General features: G+C 33.5%; 2 protein-coding genes across 3 annotated transcripts; one reads left to right on the top strand and one right to left on the bottom strand.

Moving 5' to 3' along the window:
* Positions 1 to 6,008: 6,008 nt before the first annotated feature.
* On the top strand, positions 6,009 to 20,251 carry LOC114762046 (uncharacterized). Its single transcript, XM_028951497.1, is given in 23 exon segments — positions 6,009 to 6,140; positions 6,280 to 6,364; positions 6,857 to 6,896; positions 6,982 to 7,230; positions 7,662 to 7,761; positions 7,828 to 7,902; positions 9,729 to 9,827; positions 10,221 to 10,337; positions 10,479 to 10,594; positions 10,756 to 10,855; positions 11,866 to 12,224; positions 12,550 to 12,874; positions 14,255 to 14,472; positions 15,319 to 15,537; positions 16,213 to 16,399; positions 17,121 to 17,368; positions 17,963 to 18,055; positions 18,142 to 18,243; positions 18,367 to 18,539; positions 18,542 to 18,655; positions 18,658 to 18,722; positions 19,069 to 19,206; positions 19,281 to 20,251. Coding segments are annotated over 23 exon segments (4,269 nt in total). The 3' UTR covers positions 20,196 to 20,251.
* A 681-nt stretch (positions 20,252 to 20,932) lies between these two features.
* Positions 20,933 to 23,601, bottom strand: LOC114762048 (anaphase-promoting complex subunit 13). 2 transcript variants are annotated; one of them, XM_028951500.1, is made up of 4 exons: positions 23,396 to 23,601; positions 21,965 to 22,065; positions 21,791 to 21,844; positions 20,933 to 21,456 (listed from the first exon to the last, which is right to left on the bottom strand). In XM_028951500.1, the coding sequence occupies exons 2-4, from the start codon at positions 22,038 to 22,040 to the stop codon at positions 21,395 to 21,397; spliced, it is 192 nt and encodes a 63-aa protein (XP_028807333.1). In that variant the 5' UTR covers positions 22,041 to 22,065; positions 23,396 to 23,601; the 3' UTR covers positions 20,933 to 21,394. The 2 variants fall into 2 exon arrangements, with proteins under 2 accessions (XP_028807333.1, XP_028807334.1); XM_028951501.1 differs by having other exon boundaries at positions 21,965 to 22,058.
* Between the last annotated feature and the right edge of the window lie 3,641 nt (positions 23,602 to 27,242).

The raw sequence follows: 27,242 nt of genomic DNA, 5'->3' as shown, positions 1-27,242 counted from the left end.
ATTTTTAAAGAATCTTTTGGTTCTTTAATAAATGACAATGCATATTTTTCATGATATTTTATGTTAGTATGACCCGGGATGATCTGACCGGTTATGCCAAACTATAAATGCATAAACTTCTAGTTTCTTGTAAAATTATTCTCAATTATTAGTAAACTTCTTGTTACCATGTCATATTATTCATTTTTCACTTTAATATTTCATAAGGAATATTTTATCAGTTATAAATTTTATCTTTGGGATAATAAATCATGATATAGCTCTTCTAGAGCTTTAATTTTTATATTTTACCCAATGATAGAAACTTGTGCACTTATGGAGAGTCGAGCGTCACTAACTCTTTTGGAGCTTGTTTTTTAAGAGGAATATGAGATATAAAAAAAATGACATGAATATTAAAGATAACAAATTCTATCCAACATGACTCACACTTATATTCTAACAATATCCTCCTTAAGTATGAGTCATATAAATACATTTTTCTTATTTCTGTATTTCAAATAGAGTGAATACTATATAGTAAGCTAATGACATATTTTTAACATGGAAATCCAAATGCTTCCTGGTTCAGATATAATAATGAATTTCAATCCAATTGAGTTATCACCTCAAGACCTTTTGATAAACAAATATTCTAACATATATGTTTGTGGGTCATAATTTTCATTATCAATTCCTTTTTTGCCAAGAACAAAAATGGGGGGAACTACATTGGTTATTCAAGAACTATTGATTTTGTTACCATTTCTTCAGGAACTATATCAACCTTTTGTTATTAGTTCTTCTGAAACTATGTGAATTTTTTGATTATATATAGTTCTTTAGAAAATGCTGTATATAGTTTTTCAGGAACTAACATATACTGTTATTTCACTATATGATATACTTCACTTCTTGTCATGCTTTTTCAAAATAATGAAGTATTTTTTTTTGAAACATATATATATTTTCTTGATATTTTGTTATTAAAAAATTTTACTTCTTTGTATATATTATGTAATGCTTCAAAAATTATTCATAAATTTATAAATTCAACAGAAAAAAAATCTATAAGGGCTAAAATCACCAACTATATAGTTATGAAGATTTGAATAATAAACCTTAAGAGCCATTTAGAAATCATTATTCTTTAAGACTTTATATAGTAAAATATATTTTTTTAAAAAATTATTTGTGTCACTTAATATTTGAACCATAAGCCTTCAGGGCTTTAAAAATATTATAAGTTATTATTTTCATGTCATTCAATAACATGAGTGTAAAGACTATTGACCATTTACTAATAGGAAATTATAATATTAATAAATATCAAATTGAATGTTAAGAATATATGACAATAAGATAAAGATAAAATTTAAGATTTAAATTAATAAGAAGTAAAATATAAATGTAACATGAATGAAATAAGAAGAAAAGGTAAACTCTTACACCAATACATCCTTTACTATATAGTCAATAGTTTCTCATAATAAAAGACATTTGAGCCATTAGTCTTGTGGGTTATAATATTTATAGCCTTCATTAAAGATACATGGCATCTAGCCATTTAATTTCAAAATAAAAAAAAATCAAAGATATATAGCTTCTGACCATAAGATAGAAATTTAAAATTATATGGCTTCTAGCCATTTAATAAAATAACAAAAAAATAAATATATATGACTTCTGGTCATAAGATAGAAAATTAAAGTTATATAGATGCGAGCCATTTAATAATATATAGAAAAATTAAATATATATATATTGCTTCTGGCCATAAAATAGAAAATTCAACATGATATATATATATATAAACAAAGAAAAATTATATATATATGGCTTCTGGCTATAAAATAGACAATACAAATTATATGGCTTTTAGCTTTTTAATGAGATAAAAAAATTCAAATATATATGGCTTCTGGCCATAAGACAGAAAACCAAAGTTATATGGCTACTAGCCATTTGATAAAATAAAAAAACATATATGGCTTCTGGTCATAAAACAGAAAATCCAAATTATATGGCTTCTAACCATTTAATGAGATAAAATAAAATCAAATATATATGGCTTCTGACCACAAAATAGAAAATCAAAATTATATGGCAACTAGCCATTTAATAAAATAAAAAAATTAAATATATATGACTTCTAGCCATAATATAGAAAATAAAAACCATGTGGCTCCTAGCCATTTAATTTCAAAAGAATGGAAAATCAAAGTTATATGGCTTCTGGCCATTTAATCTTAATAAGATGAAAACTTGGAATTATATGGCTTCTGGCCATTTAACTTTAGATGGTAACTCTTTAAGAATACTGCTAGTATCCATTGGAACTTCAGGTTCCATCGAAATCATAACATCAGGTCGATAAGAAATAGAGGGGGGAATCCTCTTATCATAACTAGTTCGAAAGGTATAATATCTATATTAAAATTAAATTGTACCACTAAAATGTAAAGCAAAATCTCCAATCTTAGTTATGGAACCTGATGTATGAAACAACAGTAAAAGATCTTTTAATTCCATATAATGATTTAGATTATCTTAGATAAATTGAATAGGGATGCGGATACTCCGAAACACCATATATATGATGCTTGAGATACTTTAGAAAAATTATAGAGATGATGATCTAAAATTATGCTGGGGTAGAAAGGTATATCATATGCACTTTGGTTAGAGCTTCATCCTGATAACATTTTATAAATAAAGAAAAAGTAGACAAGAATCATACAGAGGAAGAGAGGATCAACAAGAGAGAGTATTTCTCATTCCTTTCAAGAGTGTTCAATACATTATACGTGGCCTCTATTTATAAGCACTGCTTTAGACGTTTAATAGAATCTACAGATTATATAATAATATGAGATAATTATGAGATATAGAGATAATGGGAGATATTAGAGATTATATGAGATAATGAGAGATATATAGACATCCACAAAGATATTATTATATTCATAACAAGTTTGGGTTTGTACTAACATTTAATGTGTTTTTTCCCCTCAATTTTACATTTAATTATTTATTCTCTTTTCTTTGTCATACTCTCTTTCATTACATTTCCTCACACTTTTTTTTATTCTTTTTCTCATTTATTATAAGGACATATGTAAAAATAAAAGTACATTTCTAACTTATTTATTATTTCAATTAATTTTAATTGATTTTTCATTATTTGCAAATTAATCATTTGAAGCCTATAAAATAAGAATCGAAAGAAGTAATAAATTTCTTAAAGACGACATCTCCCACTCTGTTTTTTTATTTTATTTTATTTCTCTCCCCATGTTTTAAAAGTCAAAAGTTAAAAGCACCAAATTTTTTGTCATAACTCATTATGGCTTTTTATGCAAAAACCAAATTACCCACCACGAACGCAAACACCACAATTTTATGAATCCCACATTTTTCATTCAACCACACATTTAGGATGCCTAAACACTCACAAATGGACCCTAACCCATATAGCATTTATGATTGGGAGAATTGTAAGGATGTTTCGAATAAGACATATAATTATTAAAAATTTTTAGTAACAACATAACAATTTTTAATGAAAAATTCTAGAATAATAAGTGATAACTACTCACTTATCATTCAAACTTAATGATAATTATTTTCTTTTTTCATGATTTCATTATAATTCCTTTTTTATGATTTGAATCCAAATATCCCAAGTTTGAAAGATCCCAGGATCCCCACCCTCACCTCGAGCACATGTTCCAATGCGAATCAACTACATGTGAACCCTTATTCTCTCTCTTTCTTTTCTTTTTCACTGTTCTTTCCGATGAAAAAATTATTTTTTAATTTTTATAATTTTAACTCGACTTTAACTTATTTTCTACAATTCCACTACAAATTAATTTTCAAAATTTTAATGATTTAAAATATTAATGCTAATATTAAAACATAAAATTACGCATTTCACAAAAACTAAGCAACTAAAATTTTAAATACTTAAAATTATAAAATTAAATTGTAATGAATTGAAATGTACTGATTGAATGTAGCAAATTTAAAATTTACTTATTGTAATACCGTACTCGCAGCACTTGAATTGTCCAAACGGGTCGCCATACATTTAGTTACCGTTGTTGATTGCTTTGACAGAAGACATGATCCACGTCCATTTTACAGTGTAACGAAAGAATAAAATGCATTGCAAATATGGATGTGTAAATTTATCTTGAAATTTTTTTACTTAAGAGTGTTGGGTACCTGAAAATTTTTAGAAGCAAATTTACCCTAAAAGTTTAAAATCATAGCAATAGTTCTCTCTACCGTTAAAAATGTTAATGATTAATATCACTATTTTAACAATCAAAGTTAGCTTTTTAACATTATAGGGAAATATTGCTATGATTTTAAAATGCATTACAAATATGGGTTAAGGTGTAAATTTATCTTGAAATTTTTTCACTCATAGCAATAGTTCTCTCTACCGTTAAAAATGTTAATGATTAATATCACTATTTTAACAATCAAAGTTAGCTTTTTAACATTATAGGGAAATATTGCTATGATTTTAAAATGCATTACAAATATGGGTTAAGGTGTAAATTTATCTTGAAATTTTTTCACTTAAGAGTGCTGGCTACCTGAAAATTTTTTAGAAGCAAATTTATCCTAAAAGTTTAAAATCATAGCAATAGTCCTCTCTATCGTGAAAAATGTTAATGATTAATATCACTATTTTAACAATCAAAGTTAGTTTTTTAATGTCATAGGGGAATATTGCTATGATTTTAAAATGCATTACAAATATGGGTTAAGGTGTAAATTTATCTTGAAATTTTTTTACTTAAGAGTGTTGGTTACCTGAAAATTTTTTAGAAGCAAATTTGCCTTAAAAGTTTAACATCATAGCAATAGTCCTCTCTACTGTTAAAAATATTAATGATTAATATTACTATTTTAACGATTAATATTAGCTTTTTAATATTATAAGACAATATTATTATGATTTTAAATTTTTTAGATAAACTTGCCCTTAAAAGAATTTGGGGTATCCAAATCCTTTGAGTGAAAACTCTTGGGAAAAAGTTGCATGTTAAGCCTTACAAATATTTATAAATACTGAGATAGATGTAATTTCAAGGAACCACACTACAACAACAATGAAAAACCATGCAACACGTTGAACAGATCAACAAATCATCATCCGCGCCAAAATGTCACGGCTTTCTGGGATGACACCCAAAAAAGCGAATCGCGCTATTTCGGGCTGATAATTATTTCACACTTTCATGGATATATTAGAATTATACTCCTCCGGTCCTAATTATAAGACCCAATTGACTTATTTGAGGAGATTAAGGAAGTAAGTTAAGTTGGTTATTTATAATAAATAAGTGTTGTCATTCCTAAAATATCCTTACCAATTAAGTATATTGGCTAAAACTATCATTATTAGAAGGATTATCTTGGAAAAAAATGCATAAATATAAGAGACAAAATGGATTGGGTCTTATAATTAGGACCAAATAAAAAATCAAATTGGGTCTTATAATAAGGACCGGAGGAGTAATTGACAAAAATAAAATAAAATTAGGACGAAGAGCGACTCCAAACTTGAGCGAATAACAATAGGCCACCCGATATTAGTTTCACTTCTTGACACTGAAGGATGAAGCAGAACAATTCGAGCAGACTCCGCCACTCTGAATTCGCATCAAATGTGTGTAAACTTCGAAATCTGGTTTAGTTATTTTCTTGCATTGTCAGAAATTTGTTCACACAGCGCAAGGCTTTGCTTGTATCTTCATATCTGTCGGGTTACTCGGAAAATGGCAACAAACGAAGGAAAAGTCTGCGATTGTTGACGAAGGCGGAGTTTTATAACTTCACGCCGTTATTGTACGTCCATCGCTAACACTTCTTAAATCTTCATGGACAATATGAATTCTCGAAACATATAGACTGATTTTGTTTAGTGGAATGCGATCTCAACAACTTCTAGAGCTCATTTTCCTGGCCATCCATCTAACTTGGTTCAACTGAAAGATCACAAAGAAACAATGCTACGATTGAAAGCATTCCGACCGACCAATGATAAAATAGTTAAGGTACAATTACATCCGACGTATCCATGGATGGTCACGGCCGATGCATCAGATCGAGTGTGTGTCTGGAACTGGGAACATCGCCAGGTATAATTGTGGCATTGCTTCTTTTTGGCTCATTGCCTATAAATACGCGTTTCTTATTTTTAAATCTTTCTTGTTACTTTGTGCTGCATGTCTTATTATTATGGTTATTATTATTTTGATTTAAAAACCACTTCATCAGGTGATATACGAACTAAAAGCTGGTGGAGTAGATGTGAGGCGTTTGGTTGGCGCCAAGTTGGAGAAGCTAGCTGAGGGAGAAACAGGTAAATACCTTTGCAGCAACTGGCAACAAAATCCTTTAACTATCATAATTACATAATTTACAGGCTCTGTAAAACAGTCTGCTCATTTTTTCGTTTTAATTGGTCTTAGCTATTTGAACGGTTCACGAGTCAAAATTCTTCACTGCGCAAAATCTTAGAGCAGAAACATTTGCATTGTGAGCACACATCCTATATGATGATCATTGTTTCCAGGCCCCCCGGCCCTAGGAGCGTCACTATAATGCATTATGTTATTATTTTATGCACTTATAACAATAATTACCTGAATTTGAGGTAATGTTATATCCATTTTGTATAGTAAAATGCGGTATTTACAGTGCTGAGTCTTGGAAAATGGGAAAAAAAGGTGAATACTACTTACTTTAAGCGACAATATATTAGTAGTATAAATTGTTTCTTACACTCTCCAACCATTCTGCATTTCTTTACTGCTTTAGTAACTGAAGCCCGTATTTATGTCTGCTTGAATAGATCACAAGGGGAAGCCCACAGAAGCCATTCGTGGAGGGAGGTAAAATACCATTGCTTTGCTTTTGATATCTTTTTCTTGGGTTTTTAGTCCACCTGTTCATCGTGACACGCCCTTTCCTTAAAAGTGTAAAGCAGGTTAATTTTTTTGACGATGACGTTCACTTTTGGAAACTCTGGCACAATCACTCTGCTGCTGCAGAGGCTCCATCAGCAGTTCATAATCACGCATCAGCATTTAGTTCTCCTGCCCCATCAACTAAAGGGAGGCATTTTCTAGTCATATGTTGCTTGAACAAAGCTATATTTTTGGACTTGGTAACAATGCGTGGCCGGGATGTGCCAAAGCAAGAGCTTGATAGCAAGTCCCTTCTATGGTAAAAAGTCATTTGATTTAATTTTACCCTGCAGCTTGGCAGTTTAGTGGCAAGGTCCATTCAAGAAATCCTTTCTTTATTCCTTTTTTTTTTTTTTATAACTTTCATGATGTTATTTTGAGCAATAAATTGTTTGCCTCCTAATATGTTTCTGTTCTAGTTATTCTCTACATATATCAGTCCTTGACCCCAGATTCATGACCTTTTTCATTTAAATAGTATTGCTTTCTGCTCCATCCTTTGCTCTGATTCCTGATGTAATCTCAGCATGTATTGGATTAGTCTTTGGGTCAAATGCCACATGCTATTTTGTACTCTAGTCATATGCTGTGAATTGATTGCCGATTACTCATCCAGTTATGAGTTGTTTTCAATTTCATCTTTATGCACACTATAAAAGTTCTCACATTTGCTTTCTCTTGCTGTTACAGCATGGAGTTCCTTCATAGATCTGGTGTCAGTGACGGTCCTCTTGTTGCTTTCGGTGGGTCTGATGGAATCATCCGAGTTCTCTCAATGCTGACATGGAAGGTAAGTAGTTCAAATTCTTCTGCTTACAAAAGTTTAGCATCTAATATGATGCTTTGATCTTTGCAGCTTGTAAGGAGGTATAATGGAGGTCATAAAGGATCCATCTCTTGCTTGATGAACTTTGTCGCTGCTTCCAGTGAGGTAAATCTCAGACCCTTTGAAGAACTCATACTATTTTTATTGGATTAAAGTGCAATTTTAATAACAAAATTTACCTCAAGTGGCATTGGACACCATAAAGTTTATTTGGGTGCAAAAATATATATGAAGTTGTCAAAATGGGGCATCTAGTGTCACGCTATTAACGTCCATTAGTTTACCGTTGAAGGGGCCCAGAAGTCAATTTTAGAGTGCATTTTTAACAACCAAGTTTACATCAAGGGGTACTAGGAACCATGAAATTTACTTGGGTGTAAAAATATACATGAACTTTTTAAAAGGAAAAAAATAACAAAATTCTTTAACTCCCATAGCGGTCCATTAATTTTATTTTTTTGGGGTCCCACCAAATGCTATATTTTCTCTCTATCAATTTTCACTTCCAAGTAGACTAATCTTTCTCTCATCATAATCAACACGCACATTCTCTCTATCATATCGTTTTCTCAGCCTCCAAGCCTTTTATATGTATTTACACAAATGACGTCTTTTCCTTCTAGGATATGAGATTTATTGCTTGCACCCAAATACTTCCTCCAATCCTTAATATAGGACGTAATAGACTAATTTAAGGAGATTAAAAAAATTAAATAAATTACTTTAAAGTATTATATTTATCGTTTTTCTCCAAATTAATTTACTTAGCTTATAAACTAATATATAATCTAATGATGTATATAATATTTTAGAAAGATCATATACTATATGCTATATTTAGGTAATTATTTTACTTCTTTAATTTGTTTTTCAACTTTGTCTATTATACTAAGGAGAAGAGGAAGTAGGAATAAGTAGAGAAAAAACATGATATTTAGTGGGACCTAAAAATATAAAATTAATGGATATTTATAGGAGTTGGAGAATTTTGCTTTTCTTTCCCTTTTGGAAAGTTCACGTATATTTTTGCATCTAGGTAAATTGAATGATGCATAATGCCTCTTGATGTAAACTTTGTTATTAAAAATGCCTCTTAAAACTGACTTTGTGGATCCCTCTAACCATAAACTAACGGACGTTAACAGCGTGTTGTCAGATATCTTTTTTTGATAACTTTATGTATATTTTTGCATTCAAATAAACTTTATGGTGTCCAGTGCTTCTTAGGGTAAACTTTATTGTTAATGTTATTTTTGTTTTTGTTGGGTTTGTCATCCATGCTTTCTTTTCTTTTTTTTTTTGAGCTGAGTCATCCATGCTTTCTAAAACCAGTATTTTTTAATGGAAATATCACGTACCCTCAGTTGGTTAGCTTGTTAAAGTTTGCATATTGGACATTTGATCCTATGCTTTCTTGGCGTTGATGCTACATTTCTTCCAGAGGAGATAATTTCATTTAAACGGGATATGAACAAACTTTTATTTTTTCTTTTACCATTTTTTCTTTCTTCCAATGGATGGATGGAAATTCCATGAAGATAGAAAAAGGAGTAAGGGAGATTAGGAATCTATCTAAATTAGGGATATGCTACAGAGAAGCAAAATCAAACATGCATAACATGTAGTCAAAATGACATTTCTGCTTCTTCTTGTTTTTCTCACATTAGACAAGAGAACTTAATTTAAAAATTTCATTAGATTATATTTACATCTATGATATGTAGCATGAATATAAATATGTCTAAAATATTTATCTTTATAATTGTGTGGTAGGATAACTAGATTATATGTTCTATTTACATTGTGCATTAGCGTCTGGTCAACTGGATTTTGTGCTGTCAAATTCTTATTGAATATTTGTGCAGTGTTTGCATGCCTTATCATTTCTGTCTTGTATTAATTAGCTTTTTGGGGTTCTGCTTGACTTCAAGGCTTTTCTGGTTTCGGGAGCTAGTGACGGATTGCTCATAATATGGAGTGCTGACCAAGGACAAGATTCACAAGAACTTGTCCCCAAGTTTTGGTTAAAAGTACTATTCTTTTCCTCTTCCTATACTCCACTCCATTGGTTCAATAATTGGTGAGAGATGGATCTGAATTACTGCTTTGTCTTCATGAGTTGTGGCATGGTTCGGGTTGTATTTCCTTTCTGTTTCTTAAGTTCATAAATTGGTTGAACTCAATACTGGTGATATATTACATATATGTAGCATGATTTGATAAGATCGGAAAGACTAAATATCAGGCACAAAGCGAACTGCATAATAAAGTGAGGAGAAATGATGTTAAATTCAGATTTTTTTCCCCTTTGTAACTGGTTTCTAGCTTTTTTTTTTTTTGTTTTATTTTCAATTGCTTTGCTCTTTTCTACAATGCTTGTGCTGTTTTGATGCCTGCATATTTATGCTATGCGGGGCATCTAGGCACATGATGGCGGGGTTACGTCAGTTGAACTTTCCAGGGTGAACGGAGGTGCTCCTCTGCTAATTGCAATTGGTGCAGATAAGGCGTTAACTATATGGGACACAGTCTCCTTTAAGGTGCGATAATATTACCAACAGATGAAATAGTTAATCCGTTTTAAATGTTTTTGCTGACTGCAACGACTTTTCATGATATTATTACTATTACTATTGTTATTATTGGTATTATGGTTATTTTATCTGCTTTTTAAATCTCAGGAGTTACGACGTATTAAACCAGTACCAAAATTGGCTTGCCACAGCGTGGCATCTTGGTGCCATCCTCGAGCTCCAAATCTTGATATTCTAGTTTGCGTCAAGGATTCACATATATGGTATGTTTACATGACCTTTTCTTTTGTTGGGTTTAAGTTTGCTATCATAATGTGATTGTGAAATATCTCCTCTGTCTCATACTAGATCAGACTTGTTTACTGCTGATTTTCTATCCCTCTGATATATTGATTTTATTTTTTATATTTTGAACTATTGCTAGGGCCATGGAACATCCCACATATTCTGCTCTCACAAGGCCATTGTGTGAGCTAACCTTGGTTATTCCTCCTCAAGCTCTTGCTCCTAATAAGAAATTAAGGGTTCGTGACGATTGATTCTTTTTTCTTAGGCTTGGTCGTGGTTTGTTGGTTCTTTCTTTGCTTTTATGACTCTCACTGAAGCTGTTCAACCAACGGGAAACATGAACATAATACAAAACTTCTAATTACTCTTGGATCATTTTAATTATTGTGACCGGATAAGGCGGAAAATCAACATTGGATGGTCTTTGTCACCGAACAGCTTTTCTTTGATCATGCCCTATAATTTTTAGGAGACCCAGCACCTGGGATGCTAACTCCTTAGGAGCAAGCTCAGGCCATAGTGGGGAAAAAGAAAGAAACAGAAACTCCCGGTAAACGAGCCACGCAAAAAATTGAAACATAGCTCCTCTTTTTCCCTTTTTAACTGCTCTCTTTCCCCCCCTTTTGGACAAGGAGGGAGATAATGTTAAGCTCTGAAAGTGGGACACATTACCACGCTTATTTCCTTCATCCTCTAGATTAAAAATGAAGCACAAACTTGAAATTTTCGAACGTCATGAGTTCTTGTCCTTTTCCCCCTGCTTTCTGCTTTCTCCTATCGGTGTTACGAATAGAAAAAGTATTTTTGTTGATACTGAGAACTTTGATGCTAATGAAGATGCAATTGTGTCCAAAAAGATCGTATAGCTGATATATAATGTTAATGCAAGCAGATAAGTTTCTCCAAATGGCTATCTATTTATCGTAAGTCTCAGAGCTATTTCCAGAGCTAAATCAGATCCCAACCTGTTCATCTCATTATACTTTCCTTGAGAGATTTCTATGTAAGTATAGTCTAGAGAAAAGTTTCCAAAGATGGAAAATGATGAAAATTTGCTCTGTATGGCATGTGGCATATAACATTACTTTTTCCGAACATCAGACTGAATTACGGGGATAAATCATGGACATTTGAACGTAATTAAGTGTATCAAACGTAAATAGCTATACTTATCATGATACATTGGTTTTAGGAAATTAGTCAAACGTGTAATCATCTCTAATTTTGCCATTGTTTTGCGCTGCAGGTGTATTGTATGGTTGCACATGCTTTGCAGCCACATCTTGTTGCCACGGGAACCAATATTGGTGTTATTATCTGTGAGTTTGATGCTAGATCTCTTCCATCAGTGGCTCCCCTGCCAATACCAAGAGATGGCGGAGAAAATTCTGCTGTATATGTTGTTGGAAGGGAACTACAGCTATTAAATTTTCAGCTAAGCAACTCAGCAAATCCGTCTATTGCAAATAGCAGCTCTTTATCAGAAACAGGGAGGTCTAAGAGAGAATTTTTTGAACCCTTGCTTATAAAGCAAGGAAGGAAGCACATTAATACACCTATTCCACATGATTCATATTCAGTTCTTTCAGTGAGTAGCTCTGGAAAGTAAGTGACCCCTAATTTTGCAGCTCCCACAATATTATTTCCTTCCTTCTTTTTTTGGGGAAAAAAATTGCTTTCTAACTCAAAATGAATTGCACCCTCTTATTTTTACTCTAAAATTTAGGAATAAAATTCTAACTTTTCGTCTTCATATATATAGTCACACTGTCTATAATGTATGATTTTCTATCATTTTTGTGGTATATATGTTGTAATCCTTTTGCTTTAGACTTCAGTTAACACTTGCTTCTATTCCAATCTAAAATTTTTTGTAATGATTGTGAATATGAAAAACAAAACCTTATAAATTATGTTAAATTAATTGCAGGTATCTTGCCATCACTTGGCCTGATTTTCCATTCTTTTCTATCTACAAGGTTGGTGACTGGTCAATTGTTGATTCTGGGATTGCAAGGATTCTTGCTTGGGACACATGTCGTGATAGATTTGCTATATTGGAATCTGCGTTACCTCCAAGAATTCCTATAATTCCTAAGGGTGGTTCATCAAGAAAAGCAAAAGAAGCTGCGGCGGCACATGCTGCGGCAGCTGCTGCTTCTGCTGCTTCCACAGGTTCTGTTCAAGTCCGTATCTTGTTAGATGATGGAACTTCAAATATATTAATGAGGTCTGTAGGTGCACGGAGTGAACCAGTAAGAATCTTCTTCATTCTGTAGCGTTTGTCATATAAAAAATAGTTATCCTTCTTTTAAGTTATATGATTTCTTGCGTTCCTGGCTACATACTTCAGGCACCTGTGAAGTCCAAAAGCAAAAATCTGCAAAAACTGTTAATTATGATTATAACTTGGACGTGTCCTTGCTTAGAGCTACTGGAAATGCAATTATATATTGTTTGGTCAGAAATTGAGTACTCCCTCCGTCTCTTATTATAAAATCTAATTTTTTGAATAAGTTTGTCCCTTTTTATAAGATCCTTTTTAAGTTTGTCTAAACATTTAATACATTATTACCTATTTTATTTCTAGTTTACTGCATTTAATACATTTTTTTCCTTCATTTATCTCACTATTACTCTTTCACATCTACCTATTTACATACAGGGACATACTTGGAAAAAAATTGTATTGCTACATATTAATTACTTTTAACTAATTTTAATTGTTTTCTTAAACCACGCAATTTAGTTAAAAGGATCTTATAATAAGAGACGAAGTAATAGATATTAAACAAGATGAGTGCTAAGACACTTTCAAACACAATTGCCGGGACATTGAGTATTATCCAGAAAGGTATTTAGGGAATCACTCTGATTCTATCTCTGTTGGTTCCCTTTGAAGAAAGGAAGGATCCCAACAAAGAATTGATCTTTCTTTTAGTTGTTGAATCTCTCTTTGATCGATCAATGTGTGAGATTCCGAATCCTAGTTACTAATGGAATCAAAATTATCTTCGCCATTTCTTGAAATATCTCTTTTGATTCAAAATCATGGTGCAATGTGTATCTCCCATGTTCCAGTCATGGAATAAATGAAATAAATCAAAACATTGATTTTTGTTCAAGAATGAAATCTTATTGGAATTGTGCACTTCATCATTCGAAACCATATCACATCTGGAATCTGATTAATGACCAGAACCGATTCATAGGAGGGAAACTGTTGATATGTACAGGTAATTGCATTTTTGGAGCACATAAACTAACTTGTGAAATGTTTGAATAGTGGGGGCATCTTGTATTTACTTTCTAAACCAAGATGCCATTTTGAAGACCCCGTCCATGAAATTAGTGGTAGGAAGTGTTCTAGAACTAAAAATTCTAAGGTCCTGGCTTTTTTCAAGAAAATATCCTCCTTTTTATTTCCAGTATGAGAAGAGGATGCGATTTTTTTATATAGAAGTAGTATAAATTTGTATACAAATTTTCTTTTGTTTTTTTTTTCCTTTTTTTGTTTCCATAGCATATCTAGTACACAAAGACAACTAAACAAGTTATTCTTAAATAAGTACTCATTGAATACGGGAGCATCGATTGACATGTTAACGAATTTTCCTCTCATGTATCTGTTGCAGGCCATTGGTTTGCATGGAGGAACACTTCTTGGTATTGCTTACCAAACATCCAGGAGAGTTAGCTCAGTTTCTGCTTTCGGTATTTCAACGACCCAATCAATGCCCTTATCAGGTTATGGGGGCATTGGTGTTTCTTCTTTCGCTACTGTTGATGACGGATTTTCTTCGCATAGATCTTCAGCTGGGACCACATATCAAAACAACTTTCAGCTGTACAGGTGAAACTTATAATTATTCTTATTTAACATTCTTAGCATTGCTTTCTTAAGGTTTATACCCTTCATGTCTTCAAAGTTAAGTACTATTCTTTTGCCCAACGGAGGGAAGTAGCGGTTGACAGGCAAACAGCTTTCCACTGTATAGGTGAAACTTGTTATTCTTATTTAACGTACTTAGCATTGCTTCCTTGAGGTTTATCCTTCCTTTCTTCAAAGCTATAACTTTTGTTTGGCCCGTCATGGAGAAGCAATGGTTGACAGGTTGTGAATGCTGTGAGATCATACAGACTAATACAATTTAATGGACGGGATTCTCTAAGTAGAAAATGAATGTTAGCTGCATAGTAATTCCAACTTATCAACCCTCTCTCCTTTAGCCCTTTCAAAGCAATGAGAAACTTCCCCTTGTCCTCTTGGACATATTTTGAGAATAGATGCAAACATTTAAGGTAGTTCATACATAATTCCATATCATGTGAAGTACTAGGCAGTCCCTGAAGTGTGAATTCTGGAATGCCTTTTCCATCAATTTTTACTTCATGGAACTCAAAACCTTATCTTCCTGTCCCCGGCCTTCCCTTGCTCACCCTTGTTTGGATTGTTTTTTTCGTTATAAGTTCTTGTCTGGACGGCTACGACACGGGATGCCAATTATGGGTTTTAAAAGTAGCTCAGAGTTTTATTATTTTAATTACATTGCTTCTCAGTCTTTAAACTCATTGCGGAAATCAGATTAATATTGAGCTGAATGCTAGAGATGCTGTGATCTTTGTTGGTTTTACTGATAGGATTAATTTCATGTTCTATTTTAGTTTGATGTCACATTTAATCGTGTTTCTGATTCAGTTGGGAGACTTTCCAGCCTGTTGGTGGTCTACTTCCTCAGCCAGAATGGACGGCGTGGGACCAAACTGTTGAGTTGTGTGCCTTTGCATACCATCGATACATAGTCATTTCTTGTTTGCGCCCTCAATTCAGATATCTGGGAGATGTGGCAATTCCATATGCCACTAGTGCTGTTTGGCAACGTAGACAGTTGTTTGTGGCCACACCTACTACTATAGAGTAAGCGATGCCCTCTTTCTACTATTTATTGTTAATTTGTATCCATTTTATACTTCCTAGTATTTGTTTAATTGTTTAATTGGCCTTCGTTTTCTGTTAGACTGCATCAGTTGGTTAGAAAGTGGCAATGGTGAACAGCTACGTACATTGTTAATTCCTTGACTGTTTTCTAGAAAGCCAACAAATAGGTTAAGATCCAATTCGGCTCTAAAAATTTTTGCATAGGAGTTGTAGGTATCCACAAACGTTTTTGAGATCAATATCTCCCGAAAGTGTTAAAAAAGAGGGGGTAAACTCGCCCTAACCAATAAAATACTAATGTTAACTGTTAAAAAACGAATATTGACTGCTAATATATATAATGACTAGGGGTGACATTGATCACTTTTTTAGCACTTCAGGATATATTGATCCAAACTTTCACATACCCACAGCTCTCACAATAAAACTTCCAGGGCAAAATTGAACCTTAGTTCATTTATTTTTCTGTATATTGTCTATGTATAGATATATGATGCTGTGGAGTGGTGCTTGTAGATTAAACAGAACTTGAAGTCTTTGTCATAAGATAAACTATTATGCATAATATAACCACCTTTCTTTACTACCTCAACCTGAGGAACAAAAGTGGAGGTTTTTTATGATTTATTATACTTTTACTCCTGTCGTGCTCGGAATTGTTTTTGTGGATGCTGGGGTAGTAGAAATTGACATAGAAACTAAAAAGATGAAAGAAGAGCAAAAAATAAAAGAGGCACAAGCCAAAGCAGTAGCTGAGCATGGAGAATTAGCCTTGATTACTGTTGATGGCCCCCAAGCTACTAAAGAAGAAAGAATATCATTGAGGCCACCAATGCTACAGGTAAAAAAAGGCTGGCAGCTTTTCTAAGTTATGATATTCATTGCAATTCTTCATTGTGTATTTTGTCTTTCTTTCAATAGTAATATCTTCTACCTGGATATGCTTAACTGTGACTTCCTAAAATCAATTCAAGTTTGATTGAAAGTTATTCTTCTTGCTTTTTTTATCTGAGAAGTTAAGCCTGTCCCTGAAATACACTTGATTTAGGTGAATAACTAACGTGGACATTTGTGCCTAGTTCAAACTGTAATTGTTTTGCAAAACATGCACTCCTGCAACGAATGAATTTGGAAACTGTATTTTGGGGTATCGTTCTGAATAACTATAGTCTGTTTTGCTTCTTGGATAAGCTATAAGGTTTATCATTCTGGTATAATATTCGAATATCCTTCAACTCGTCAAACCTAGTGCGCTTTCTGAATTGGGTTTAATGTTGGTCTTATGTCAGGTGCCAGCTCCTTCCTCCTCCTTCCTGTTCTCTTTTTAATCCTCTTTATCTTCTGCATTTATTTTACTTCCCAGCTCTCAAGTTATGTGCTACACTTCTTTTACTCCACAGCTCTCATTTTACAGTATAGGAGAAAATGCTTGTTATTTTAGCCTTCATTTTCATTATCATCATCCTTTCAACAATTTTATCACATCACTGGTTTTGTCTATCTTTCGTGTTTGGATGATTCATCCATTTCGTCATTTAAATATATGCAAAATATTTCTCCAGGTAGTGCGATTGGCTTCATTTCAGCATGCTCCTTCAGTGCCACCCTTCTTAATGTATACAAAACAACCTAAGCTTGAAAGAAATGATTCTTGGATGATAAAAGCTGAAGAAAAAAAGGCCAGCGAGGTAGCTGTTGGTGGTGGAGGAGTGTCTGTTGCAGTTACTCGTTTCCCCATGGAGCAGAAGCGTCCAGTTGGGCCTCTGGTTGTGGTTGGGGTCAGAGATGGAGTGCTCTGGCTAATTGACCGGTAACTAGGACTGTAGTTTCATTTTTGTTTGGTTTGGTAAAAGTTTGATTTTCCATTTTATATCGAATGTGTTCAATTTTTGTAGACCTGCAGTCATATATATGTGCGCAAGCATCTAATATTCTAATTTTGAACTCAACATTAAATAGCTTAATTCTCTAGATGTGTCCTGTAAAATTTCTTCTCCACACATAAACATATTTATGTGTGAACTTATCCTGGTGTTTTTTTTATCTGTACATCTGCTCTTAATGTGATTGATGCTCGAATGATTTTTCTGTTGAAGTTGGTTGTAGTAGTTGTGTGCAACACCATTACGCAGGATTTAAGTACGACAAATTTTTATGAACTGTATAGCCTGCAGTTGATTAGTGGATAGATATTGTTTCAGTAGTGTTAAAAAAAAAAAAGATGAGTAGATATCTTTTGATTATGTTGAGTATTGACTTTTGTTGTGCTAGCACTAGTTAACAAAAACTTGCATGATAAGCATGGTCATTTCTTGTTTATTGATAGAGGTCAAATCTGAAGTCGTTCGTTTAATGTTAGACGCTGTTTTGAAATAGCTTTCTTGATGATTCATGTATTTGGCAGGTACATGTGTGCTCATGCTTTATCCCTTAGTCATCCTGGTATTCGGTGTAGATGCCTTGCTGCCTACGGTGATGCTGTTAGTGCAGTTAAATGGTATCGCTTTGCTTTTCTCTTTGTTCACCCTTACGGAGTCAGCAGTGAATATGTATATCTAACATAATATTTTAACTTTTTAACAGGGCAAGCAGGCTTGGGAGAGAACACCATGATGATCTGGCGCAATTTATGCTGGGAATGGGTTATGCTGCTGAAGCCCTTCATTTACCTGGAATATCCAAGAGGTATGCTGTATTCTTGCAGCCAATTGCATGAACAATCTGATGGACTTCGGCTTGAATCACTACCACTATTCATACAACCTATGTCAAGATACGGTTAAATATATTGCCTTTTATGTTATGCAGGTTGGAGTTTGATCTGGCAATGAAAAGCAATGATTTGAAGAGAGCTCTTCAATGCCTTCTTATCATGAGCAATAGTACGAACATAGGACATGATAATCCCGGTCTTGCTTTGAATGATATCCTCAATTTAAATGATAAAAAAGAAGATATTGTTGAAGCTGTTCAGGGCATAGTTAATTCGCAAAGGAGTTTTTGGATCTCATTGATGCTGCGGACGCTACTGCACAGGTTGAAATTGCTCGCGAGGCTCTTAAGAGGTTAGCTGCTGCTGGTTCAGTGAAAGGCGCTCTAAAGGTCACGAACTAAGAGGATTATCGTTGCGGCTTGCAAATCACGGTGAATTGACACGGCTAAGTGTAGGCGCTTTTAATCTGACTTTTCAAATCAACTTTTTTTTTTTCCTTGTTTGATGCCTGTTAAGCATAATTTTGTGTTCATGTATATAAACTAGAATAAGTAAAAACAAAAAACAAAAAATGCATAGTAATGCATAATAATAATAATAATAATAATAATAATAATAATAATAATAATAATATTAAAAAACAAAGATTCATAGCAAAGCGTGTGCAATTTATTTAAGATCACATTGAGACCGCCTACACTGATCCTTTTGAAACTAACAGTCTTTTTGAGCAGTTCAATGGCAATCTTCAATATGTTTTCTCCATCATAGATGAGGTATTACTTTATGCGTTTCAGGGTTTGGTGAGTAATTTAGTCACTCTTGGCTTGGGACGAGAAGCTGCATTTGCTGCTAGTCTTTTGGGTGACAACGGCCTAATGGAGAAAGCATGGCAGGATACTGGGATGCTGGCGGAAGCTGTGCTTCATGCTCATGTAAGAATTGTTTCGTGCAACTAGTTGATCCCACATTTAAAGTACGTATAGCATAACCTTGAAAATATTACCAGGCACATGGACGTCGAACTTCAATGAACATGCTTCAAGCTTGGAACCAAATGCTTCAAAGAGAGGTTGAGCCTATGAAATCGCACAAAACAGATGCTACAGCTGCATTTCTTGCATCTCTCGAGGACCCTAAGCTTACGACGTTGGCAGAAGCAAGAAAGCAGCCACCAATTGAAATCTTACCTCCAGGGATGGTTTCTCTCTCTGCTCCTTTCTCCACCCAGAAAAAACCACCATCCGCTGCACAAAATTCACAGCAGTCAACAGGCAAGCCTTTGGCCCTGGAGGCACCCACTAATACCACAACAATGGCAATGAACGCTTTGCAACAATCCGCATCAACACCAATGCCAACACTTCCTGCTGCTGCTACAACAGTGCCAATGAATGCTTTGAAGCAAACTGCACCCACAAGAACAATTCCCACAATCACAAAAGAGCCCGTGAAGGCTCTAAAGCAATCTAAATCAACACCAACATTTCCTGGAACCACAACAGAGCCAATGAAAGATTTAAAGCGTTCGAAATCTGCACCAACACTTCCCACAGTCACAACAGAACCAGCAACTGCTACAGAGCAATGTGGACCGCCACCAACACCTCCAACAACAGGAGTGCCAATGAGCGCTTTAAAGCAGTCTGGATCTACACTTACAACTCCTACAACTGCCACAGGGCCTATAAATGCTTTGAAGCAGGAAACTACGATAATGCCAATGAATGCTTTGAAGCAGTTTGAATTGACACAAACACCTCCTGCAGCTACAACAATGCCATTGAATGCTTTGAATCAGAATGCATCCACGAGGAATTCAGTACCACCAGATGTCCCTCGACAGGTAGCAGACTCTGAGAAGGGCAGCATCCCAACTACTATACCACCAACTGTAGCATCCTTGAAAGACTTCCTCGCATGATTGGTATTCTTACTGTGCTTCTGATATTTGCGCACGGGAGATGATTGTGTGGTTCAAGTTATTTTTGTCTGTTAATAAAGCATTCCATTGAAGGCAGTCTATTAAAGTGGCCTGCAACAAGCCTCTAGAGTACATATATTTCTCCTGGGAAGCTTCATATTCCCCCTCTTCATTGGAAATTTCGTCCGCAGTTATGCCAATATGTTGTCTGATGCATTACGAAAGAGGCTTCCGAGAACGCTGAATGATTGGTTTCTTTATTTTTACCTTTTGGTAATGTGTGCTCTTCAATTTTGATGCATTATAAATACAACCATTCCATGCATAATCCCCATCCCCCACCAAAAAAAAAAAAAAATCATACTGTAATGCTGCTGCGCACTAATATTGCGCAAGCAGAAAGGGCTGAGTGTTCCAGGGTTGCCATTTTCTGCAGGTTGCACAGAATTATTAAGGCCAGAAGTCATCGACTATTTCGCAGCTCAAATTGCAAACCATATTCATATATTAATGCTTAAAAATTATATTTGAGCAGATAAATTGATCCGCACAAAGAACAGTGTCTGTTAGTAATGTGATGCTCATTGGATTAACGGCCCGGACCAAAGAAAATAAAAAGCAAAGCACGTTACGTGTGAAAACCGTACTTAGGATGCAAAGTTGTGCTAGCTAAAATACTCTAGATCCAAATCAAAATTAGAATGATCCTGTCAAACAAAGAATCATTTTGATTGTTCACCAAAACAAAAGAAAAAAGAATCATTTTGATTGACTTCCTCGATATGGGAGTGAAAATGTCAAGGACTCAGATAACATCAACACAGGCAGCACCGGAAGTTACTAACTTGTGAATTTCTCATGTTAAGAATCATCTTATGTCGGGATTGACCACTAACGACTATGCCACTTTTCAACTACAGAACTAATTGCATGGATATAAATCTGTTATGAGGGCTAGTAGGACGCATTATTTGTACCTTAGATGACATAAAATAAATGAGATCGCGCAGGAGGCTATCTAATTAAGTCGATATCTCATTCACATTCCTTCTCTAATTACACAATGTAGATGACCAAAAAAAAAACTAGGACTTCAACATCTGACTTGACAGAAGTAGAAAATGGATGATATGACACAAAAATAAAGAAAACACCATCCACTTATCGCGAGGGACGACCCTCGTTGACAAATAAGGTTTCTATTCTGGGCCCATGGCAAGATCATGCCAAGCATCCGCATTGACTTGTTGAGTCTCCTGATCTGATTGACAGCAAAGCAATGTGTAAATATTGGATACAAATCTCCAATAAAAGGCGCACAATTATTATGATCTCAGTCATTTGTTTCCCGCACAGGCGTCCAAAGATATGCTTTCACAATCTGGACATCTTTAGCAAGAGAGAATTTCATTCTTTCTTCTTTTATTTTCCCCCTCTTATGTTGCGTCACAAGATTTTATAGACCAACAAACATGAGGTTACCTAACAATCGTGTTGAATTTAAGCTTTTACATTTTTATGGAAGTGAAGAAAGTTTATCCAGAAACTCTTATATGAATAATAAAGAGCATGACTCAAGATTTAGAATAACATACTTAAGTCCTCAGTATCATCTGTCCGAACTATCAGTGTTGAAGGTAGCGGAAGATCTGTGAGAACAATAGGTTAAGGCGCTTTTACATCAAGCTCAAATGACTATAACAGAGACATTCTTCGTTATGTTTGTAACCACAGGAGCTTATATCCCAATAAAACAGAGTAGAGCATACCATCATCGGGAAGTGTATCTCTCATCCATTCCTCATCAACAATATCAACAAGAATACCCAAGCTCAGTTCTGCCATATTTGATCATTCAGCAGCCTACGCCCTATTCTTGTAAAAAAAGACATGAGAGCGGGGATGAAAAGCAAAAGAATTGACACACAAATCTTCAACATAATCATCCTAATCCCAACAAGTTCGGAGCAAAACGTAGGTGTATAAGATATATTAAACAAAAAACAGAATGTTAATTGTGGTATAAATGTAGATCTAAAATTAGATAGGATCGAAGGCTCATTTCTCAACCATGATCAATTACGGCCGTAGATCAGCAAGCTCATAATGAGTATTTAACATTAGAAATTCTCTTCAATGAGGCTTGCAATGCTGGTTACCAAGCAAGTATTGAAAAAGAAGAAAAGAAAATAAAGCAATCGACAATGGTAGGTTCAAAATTAAAAGAAAATTAAAATAGATGGAGAAGAATACACAGGACACTTACATTTGCACAATGATTTCTAGATCAAAACTTCATGAATTATTTTCTTTTCCCCCAAGAGTAAGTCTTTTTGGTTTCGTTTATTATGAAACATTTTTCTTCAAATGCCTAAATCAAAACAGAAAAATTGGAAAAATCTTGAAGGATTCATTGACAATCTTGTGTATGTTATTCCCTTCGTTCCTTGTATACATGGAGATGGAGAAATTTTAATTAAAGAAAAACACACTTTCTTGGCATCCAAACAGCTTTCCTCAATTATAATCAGCTTTTACCCTCAAAATATTTCAAACAGAAACATTATACAATCTGGAAATTTTTCCAGCAATCTAAACATCAGCTTAAACTTTTGTTTAACATTCTATATCAACAACTTAATATTTGTAAATACCATACAGCAAACTTCAATGAAATTTTCAGCTTTATAAAATCCTCTTCTAAGCACATTAAAAAGTTCAAATTCAACAAAACTCAATTCTTTCCCATCCAAGTACATTGGCCGAAACAGAAGATGAGAATTTTTCATAAATCAAACTTTACTATTCTCAAACATACCGTAGAGCACTCTGAAAACTGTACATGCTTAACTCTCCAATTTATGATAACTTTAACTCGTAAACTTTATCAAAACAGTCAGCTTTTATTTAGTTTCTAACTTCCAGATTTTCAACATTCTCGTATAACTTCACAAGAACTGAACAGCGCCAACAACATATACTTTATGCTAACAACTTTATGTTTCATGTAATGCACTTAGACTACTCAAATTCCATCAATATGAAAGCATTCCATCTCTTTCATAATTTTCAAACAGCACCTCATGCCTCCAAAAGATCGGAACTTTCCTATTGTTCTGCTTTAGTTTCAGTCGCCTCTTCCCCTTAAACCGGTACCCAATCAAAGAAATACAGGTTAGAGGAAGAATCAGGATGCTCACCTTGGTTCAAAGACCGATTTGCATGTGGCTTATCTCCTCCCCGATCTCTGATTCCTCTTGTCTCGCTCTCTCTTCCCTTTCTCTGGCTGTGTTTTCCTCACTCTCTGTCTCACTTTTCAGACACGATTCGTGTCCAAGAAGAGGAGTAATTCGTGTTTTTCAAGCCAAAGCAGAGAAGAGATGAAGATGGGAAAGGGACTGAGAATGTGCTCCCTAGATATTTTATTGGGTACACCTAAAGCTTAAAAGAATTTTGCAGCGCATCTAGTATCTTAAAATATCTTTTAGATACGTCTAGCATCTTAAAGAACTTTTTTTTTTAAACTATGATACTAGATGTATCAGAAAATATTTTAACGTGTTAGATCCAATTACAAAAATAATTCAAAGTACTAGGTGCACAAAAAAATATTTTAAAATATTGAATACACTTAAAAAACATTTTAAGGTGCTAGATACATTAGAAAATACATTATGATATTGGATGGACTTCAATCTTTATAAAATTTTTGTTTTTTTAACATTTGGCTTCTTTAACTCATGAATTTTTTTTTTCCAAAATTTCGTGACTGAAAATCAATCTCTAACTATTTTTTTAAAAATTTCTTCATAAAATAAACTTTAATTTATGAAATTAGCTTTTGAATTATCTTTATCACTTTCGAAAATAAATTCTTTCATAAACTCTTTTATTTTGCAAAATAGTTATTTATTATTTTTTAATTATTTTGGGTCTTTATAAATTTTTAATAACTACTTTTCTTAATTTTTCTGAATTTCTTATCTTGAAAATAGGCTTTTACTAAATAAATTATTTTTAAGTCTCCTAGGCATCTTGTTCACTCTAACTTCAAAATTTAGGATAATACAAAAGATACGATTTTAGTATTAACCCTTTTATTGAGTAGAGTGATCTGCGAAGCATGCCTTTTTTTTTTTTTTTTGAAACACTACAAAATGACATATATTAAAAATAAAGAAAGTATCTACTTTACAAGAATTCAACTTAAGAAAACAATCTACACTGTACTAAGCCCTCTTATAAATAGGAAAATTTCAAATCATGTTGATAAATTTTACAAATCTTTAATTGATTCATGGACCTAATTTAGAATTTGTGAATTTAGGCATTTTATCACATTACTCCTCATTTTCCCCCCTCAAAGTCACCTATCTCTGTTTCCCCCCCCCCCCAAAAAGGCACCTCTGCGAACAGTACTGGTTCCATCCCAAGTTGAAGTATTTGAAGAACCTCGTCCTGCTAAAGCCACCAAGCAGCCACAAACAACACTAATATATATTCTCTTTGATCCACAATAATCTTCTATTTGTTTTTTTGGTTTGAAGCTTACGGCATATCTATACACATAACTAGCGTGGGATCTCTGCTGTAATGAAAAGTACACAAAGATTTCATGGAAAAGCAGGTGAAATTTTTCTGAAAATGCATCCCAGTTTCTTTTAAATTGTATTGAAGGGACCCTAGCATTGTTCAAGAAAGGACCCTAAGAAAATCAACTTTGAAGTAAGAATTAAGAAACTAAAAGGAAACGATTCCACTTTCCAACCTATTACAAATAATACTGGGATGAATTAAAGAATAGGGAAAACCCCTTGCAAAGCCTATTTGAATAACCAAAATTCCCATTTGGTTCACTAAATTTCAAAATTCTTAATTAGGTTATATGACATAAAAATGATTTAAAATTTTGTCAAAATTACTTCAATGCCCCGTCATTACAAAACAATTGGAAACTTGGTAATTTTTAAGGCTATCTTGCACTAAAGTTCTTTTCTATATTTTTCTAAAATATTTTACTGGGAATATGTTAGCTAGGAAGAAAGGAAAGTTCTTAATTTAGAATTCAAACTTGTCAATAGCACTTATTAATTATTAAAGTTGTATCATGATCAAGCTTTAGCTAATAATTATTGCAGGTGTGTTATGAAAAAAAGAAAAGAAAAGTTAATTTAGAAGTCAAACTTATAAACAGAGTAATTAAACTTGTCAATTTTTAAAGTTATGTTGTGATCAAGTTCTAGTTAACATTCATTGCAAGTGCATTATGAAGACAGAAAATTTTTTAATTTAAAATTTAAAGTTGTTAATAACATAACGATACTTAAATACAGTGGACCATTATTATCATTTCATCACATTTTAAAATCTCTGTGAGTCATATAACCTGATCAAAGCTTTCAGAGACTTAATTAGTGACTTAAAAAAAAAATTGGATTATGTAGCTAACGTTTTAAGAGATTTTTCCTAAGGAATATATATCACCGATATTCCTTGGGCATCAACGTAACGGTCGAAACTGATTAATGGTCCAGATTTTATCCAGGGCACCATGCTTTAGCCCATATATAGACTGAAGTTTCAAGCAAGACAAATCAAAGCATCACAAGCTCATTAGCTATATATAGCCCTCAATTTCAGGCATTTCGTATTAGTTTGATTTTATTTACAACAAGAGGTAAGGCCCATATATATATATATACATATATATATATATGGACAAACAAACCATATAACTTCCAAGCTGTAAATGGAATATTCTAGAGATTACCACTTACATTATCGTAACATACAAAAATAAGACATGAATATATAATTTCAACAATTAAATAGAAGACATGATCAAGTCTGGCATACAAAATAAACTATCCTTGCTGTTCCAGCGCGCACACACACACACACACACAGGTCCCTCCTCCACATGAACCTGCATGTAAATAACAACTAAAAATTAATGCATAAAATATACTCCCTACTTTGTTATATATGATATACAAATAATTGAATTACGTAGATAAAAAATTTAGCTAAAATTAGATAAAAGTAATAAATATGTAAGAAATATAATTTTTTTCAAGTATACTAATTATTTATGCAAAGGGTGAGAAGGAGAGAGATATGAAAGAAAATGTTTGAAAACAATAGATGAGACAATTAGTACATAGAGACGTAAAGTCTTTTTGTTGAACCCCATAGACATATAATCGATGAAGATAAAAATAAAAAAGGGTGAGTTAAAATTTTAGACATGTACGAAGTGTGAGAACTGGCTCTAGCTACCCTCAAAATTTTAAATTATATATAGGGGCGGAGTGAGTATTAGCTAAAAAAAGCTATGTAACGTAATTGTAAAAATAAAAAGTAAAATATTTTAATTTGATTACCGGCAATCATTTCAAGAACGACCATAACCAAGACTGTCTCCGATAACCTTATCAGGTCCCTTTGAAGTTGAATTTTTGAAGGACTCTGTGAATCATATGTTGAACCATAACCAAGGCTGTCTCCGATGACCTTAGTTTCTGTTGAAGTTGAGCCCTTTGAAGACTTCTGTGAGCTATGATAAGTAGTACCATAACCAATACTGTCCCCGACAGTGTTCTTCCTTGTAGCCGAACTCATCTTCCTAATAAACCACCAAGTGGCTAGCCAGCAACAACACTGATATAAAGACAATCTATTTTTTTGGGAGGTGTCTTATAATAAGAGGATTTTTTCCAGTTTTTTTTTTTTTTAATAATGTATAGGAGGAAATGGGATTACATTTGGATGCACTGGAATTGCGGTGTTGGTGACTTCTAATTAACTTAGTGAACACAGTGGAATTGGAAAAGATAAAGATGAAGATATTACCTGACAAAAAGAGCCTACTTTTGATCAGCCGCGTTTCTCACATATATACATACATATATATATTTGGGCATCCTCTCATATATTATTCTAACAATTACTATTCTCACCCTCTAACTAACCACCCTTAAATTTGATCTTTGATAAGTCTTCTCGAGCCTTTCCATTCTTGCTGTCGTGTAGTTAATGTTTCCATTA

This window comes from Neltuma alba, unplaced genomic scaffold (assembly GCF_004799145.2).
Source record: "Neltuma alba isolate B1F8T4 unplaced genomic scaffold, ASM479914v2 tig00011182_pilon, whole genome shotgun sequence".
In the NCBI taxonomy this organism is placed as follows: domain Eukaryota; kingdom Viridiplantae; phylum Streptophyta; class Magnoliopsida; order Fabales; family Fabaceae; genus Neltuma; species Neltuma alba.
This window is presented reverse-complemented; position numbering and strand designations above follow the sequence as displayed.

What these genes read in the sequence shown, in the direction of transcription:
- LOC114762048 (XM_028951500.1), bottom strand. Translation starts at nt 22,040, where the DNA reads ATGGCAGAACTGAGCTTGGGTATTCTTGTTGATATTGTTGATGAGGAA. An exon ending in AGATACACTTCCCGATGATG is followed by an intron (nt 21,845 to 21,964) that starts GTATGCTCTACT and finishes TTGTTCTCACAG; the next exon opens with ATCTTCCGCTACCTTCAACA. An exon ending in AGATGATACTGAGGACTTAA is followed by an intron (nt 21,457 to 21,790) that starts GTATGTTATTCT and finishes GCTGTCAATCAG; the next exon opens with ATCAGGAGACTCAACAAGTC.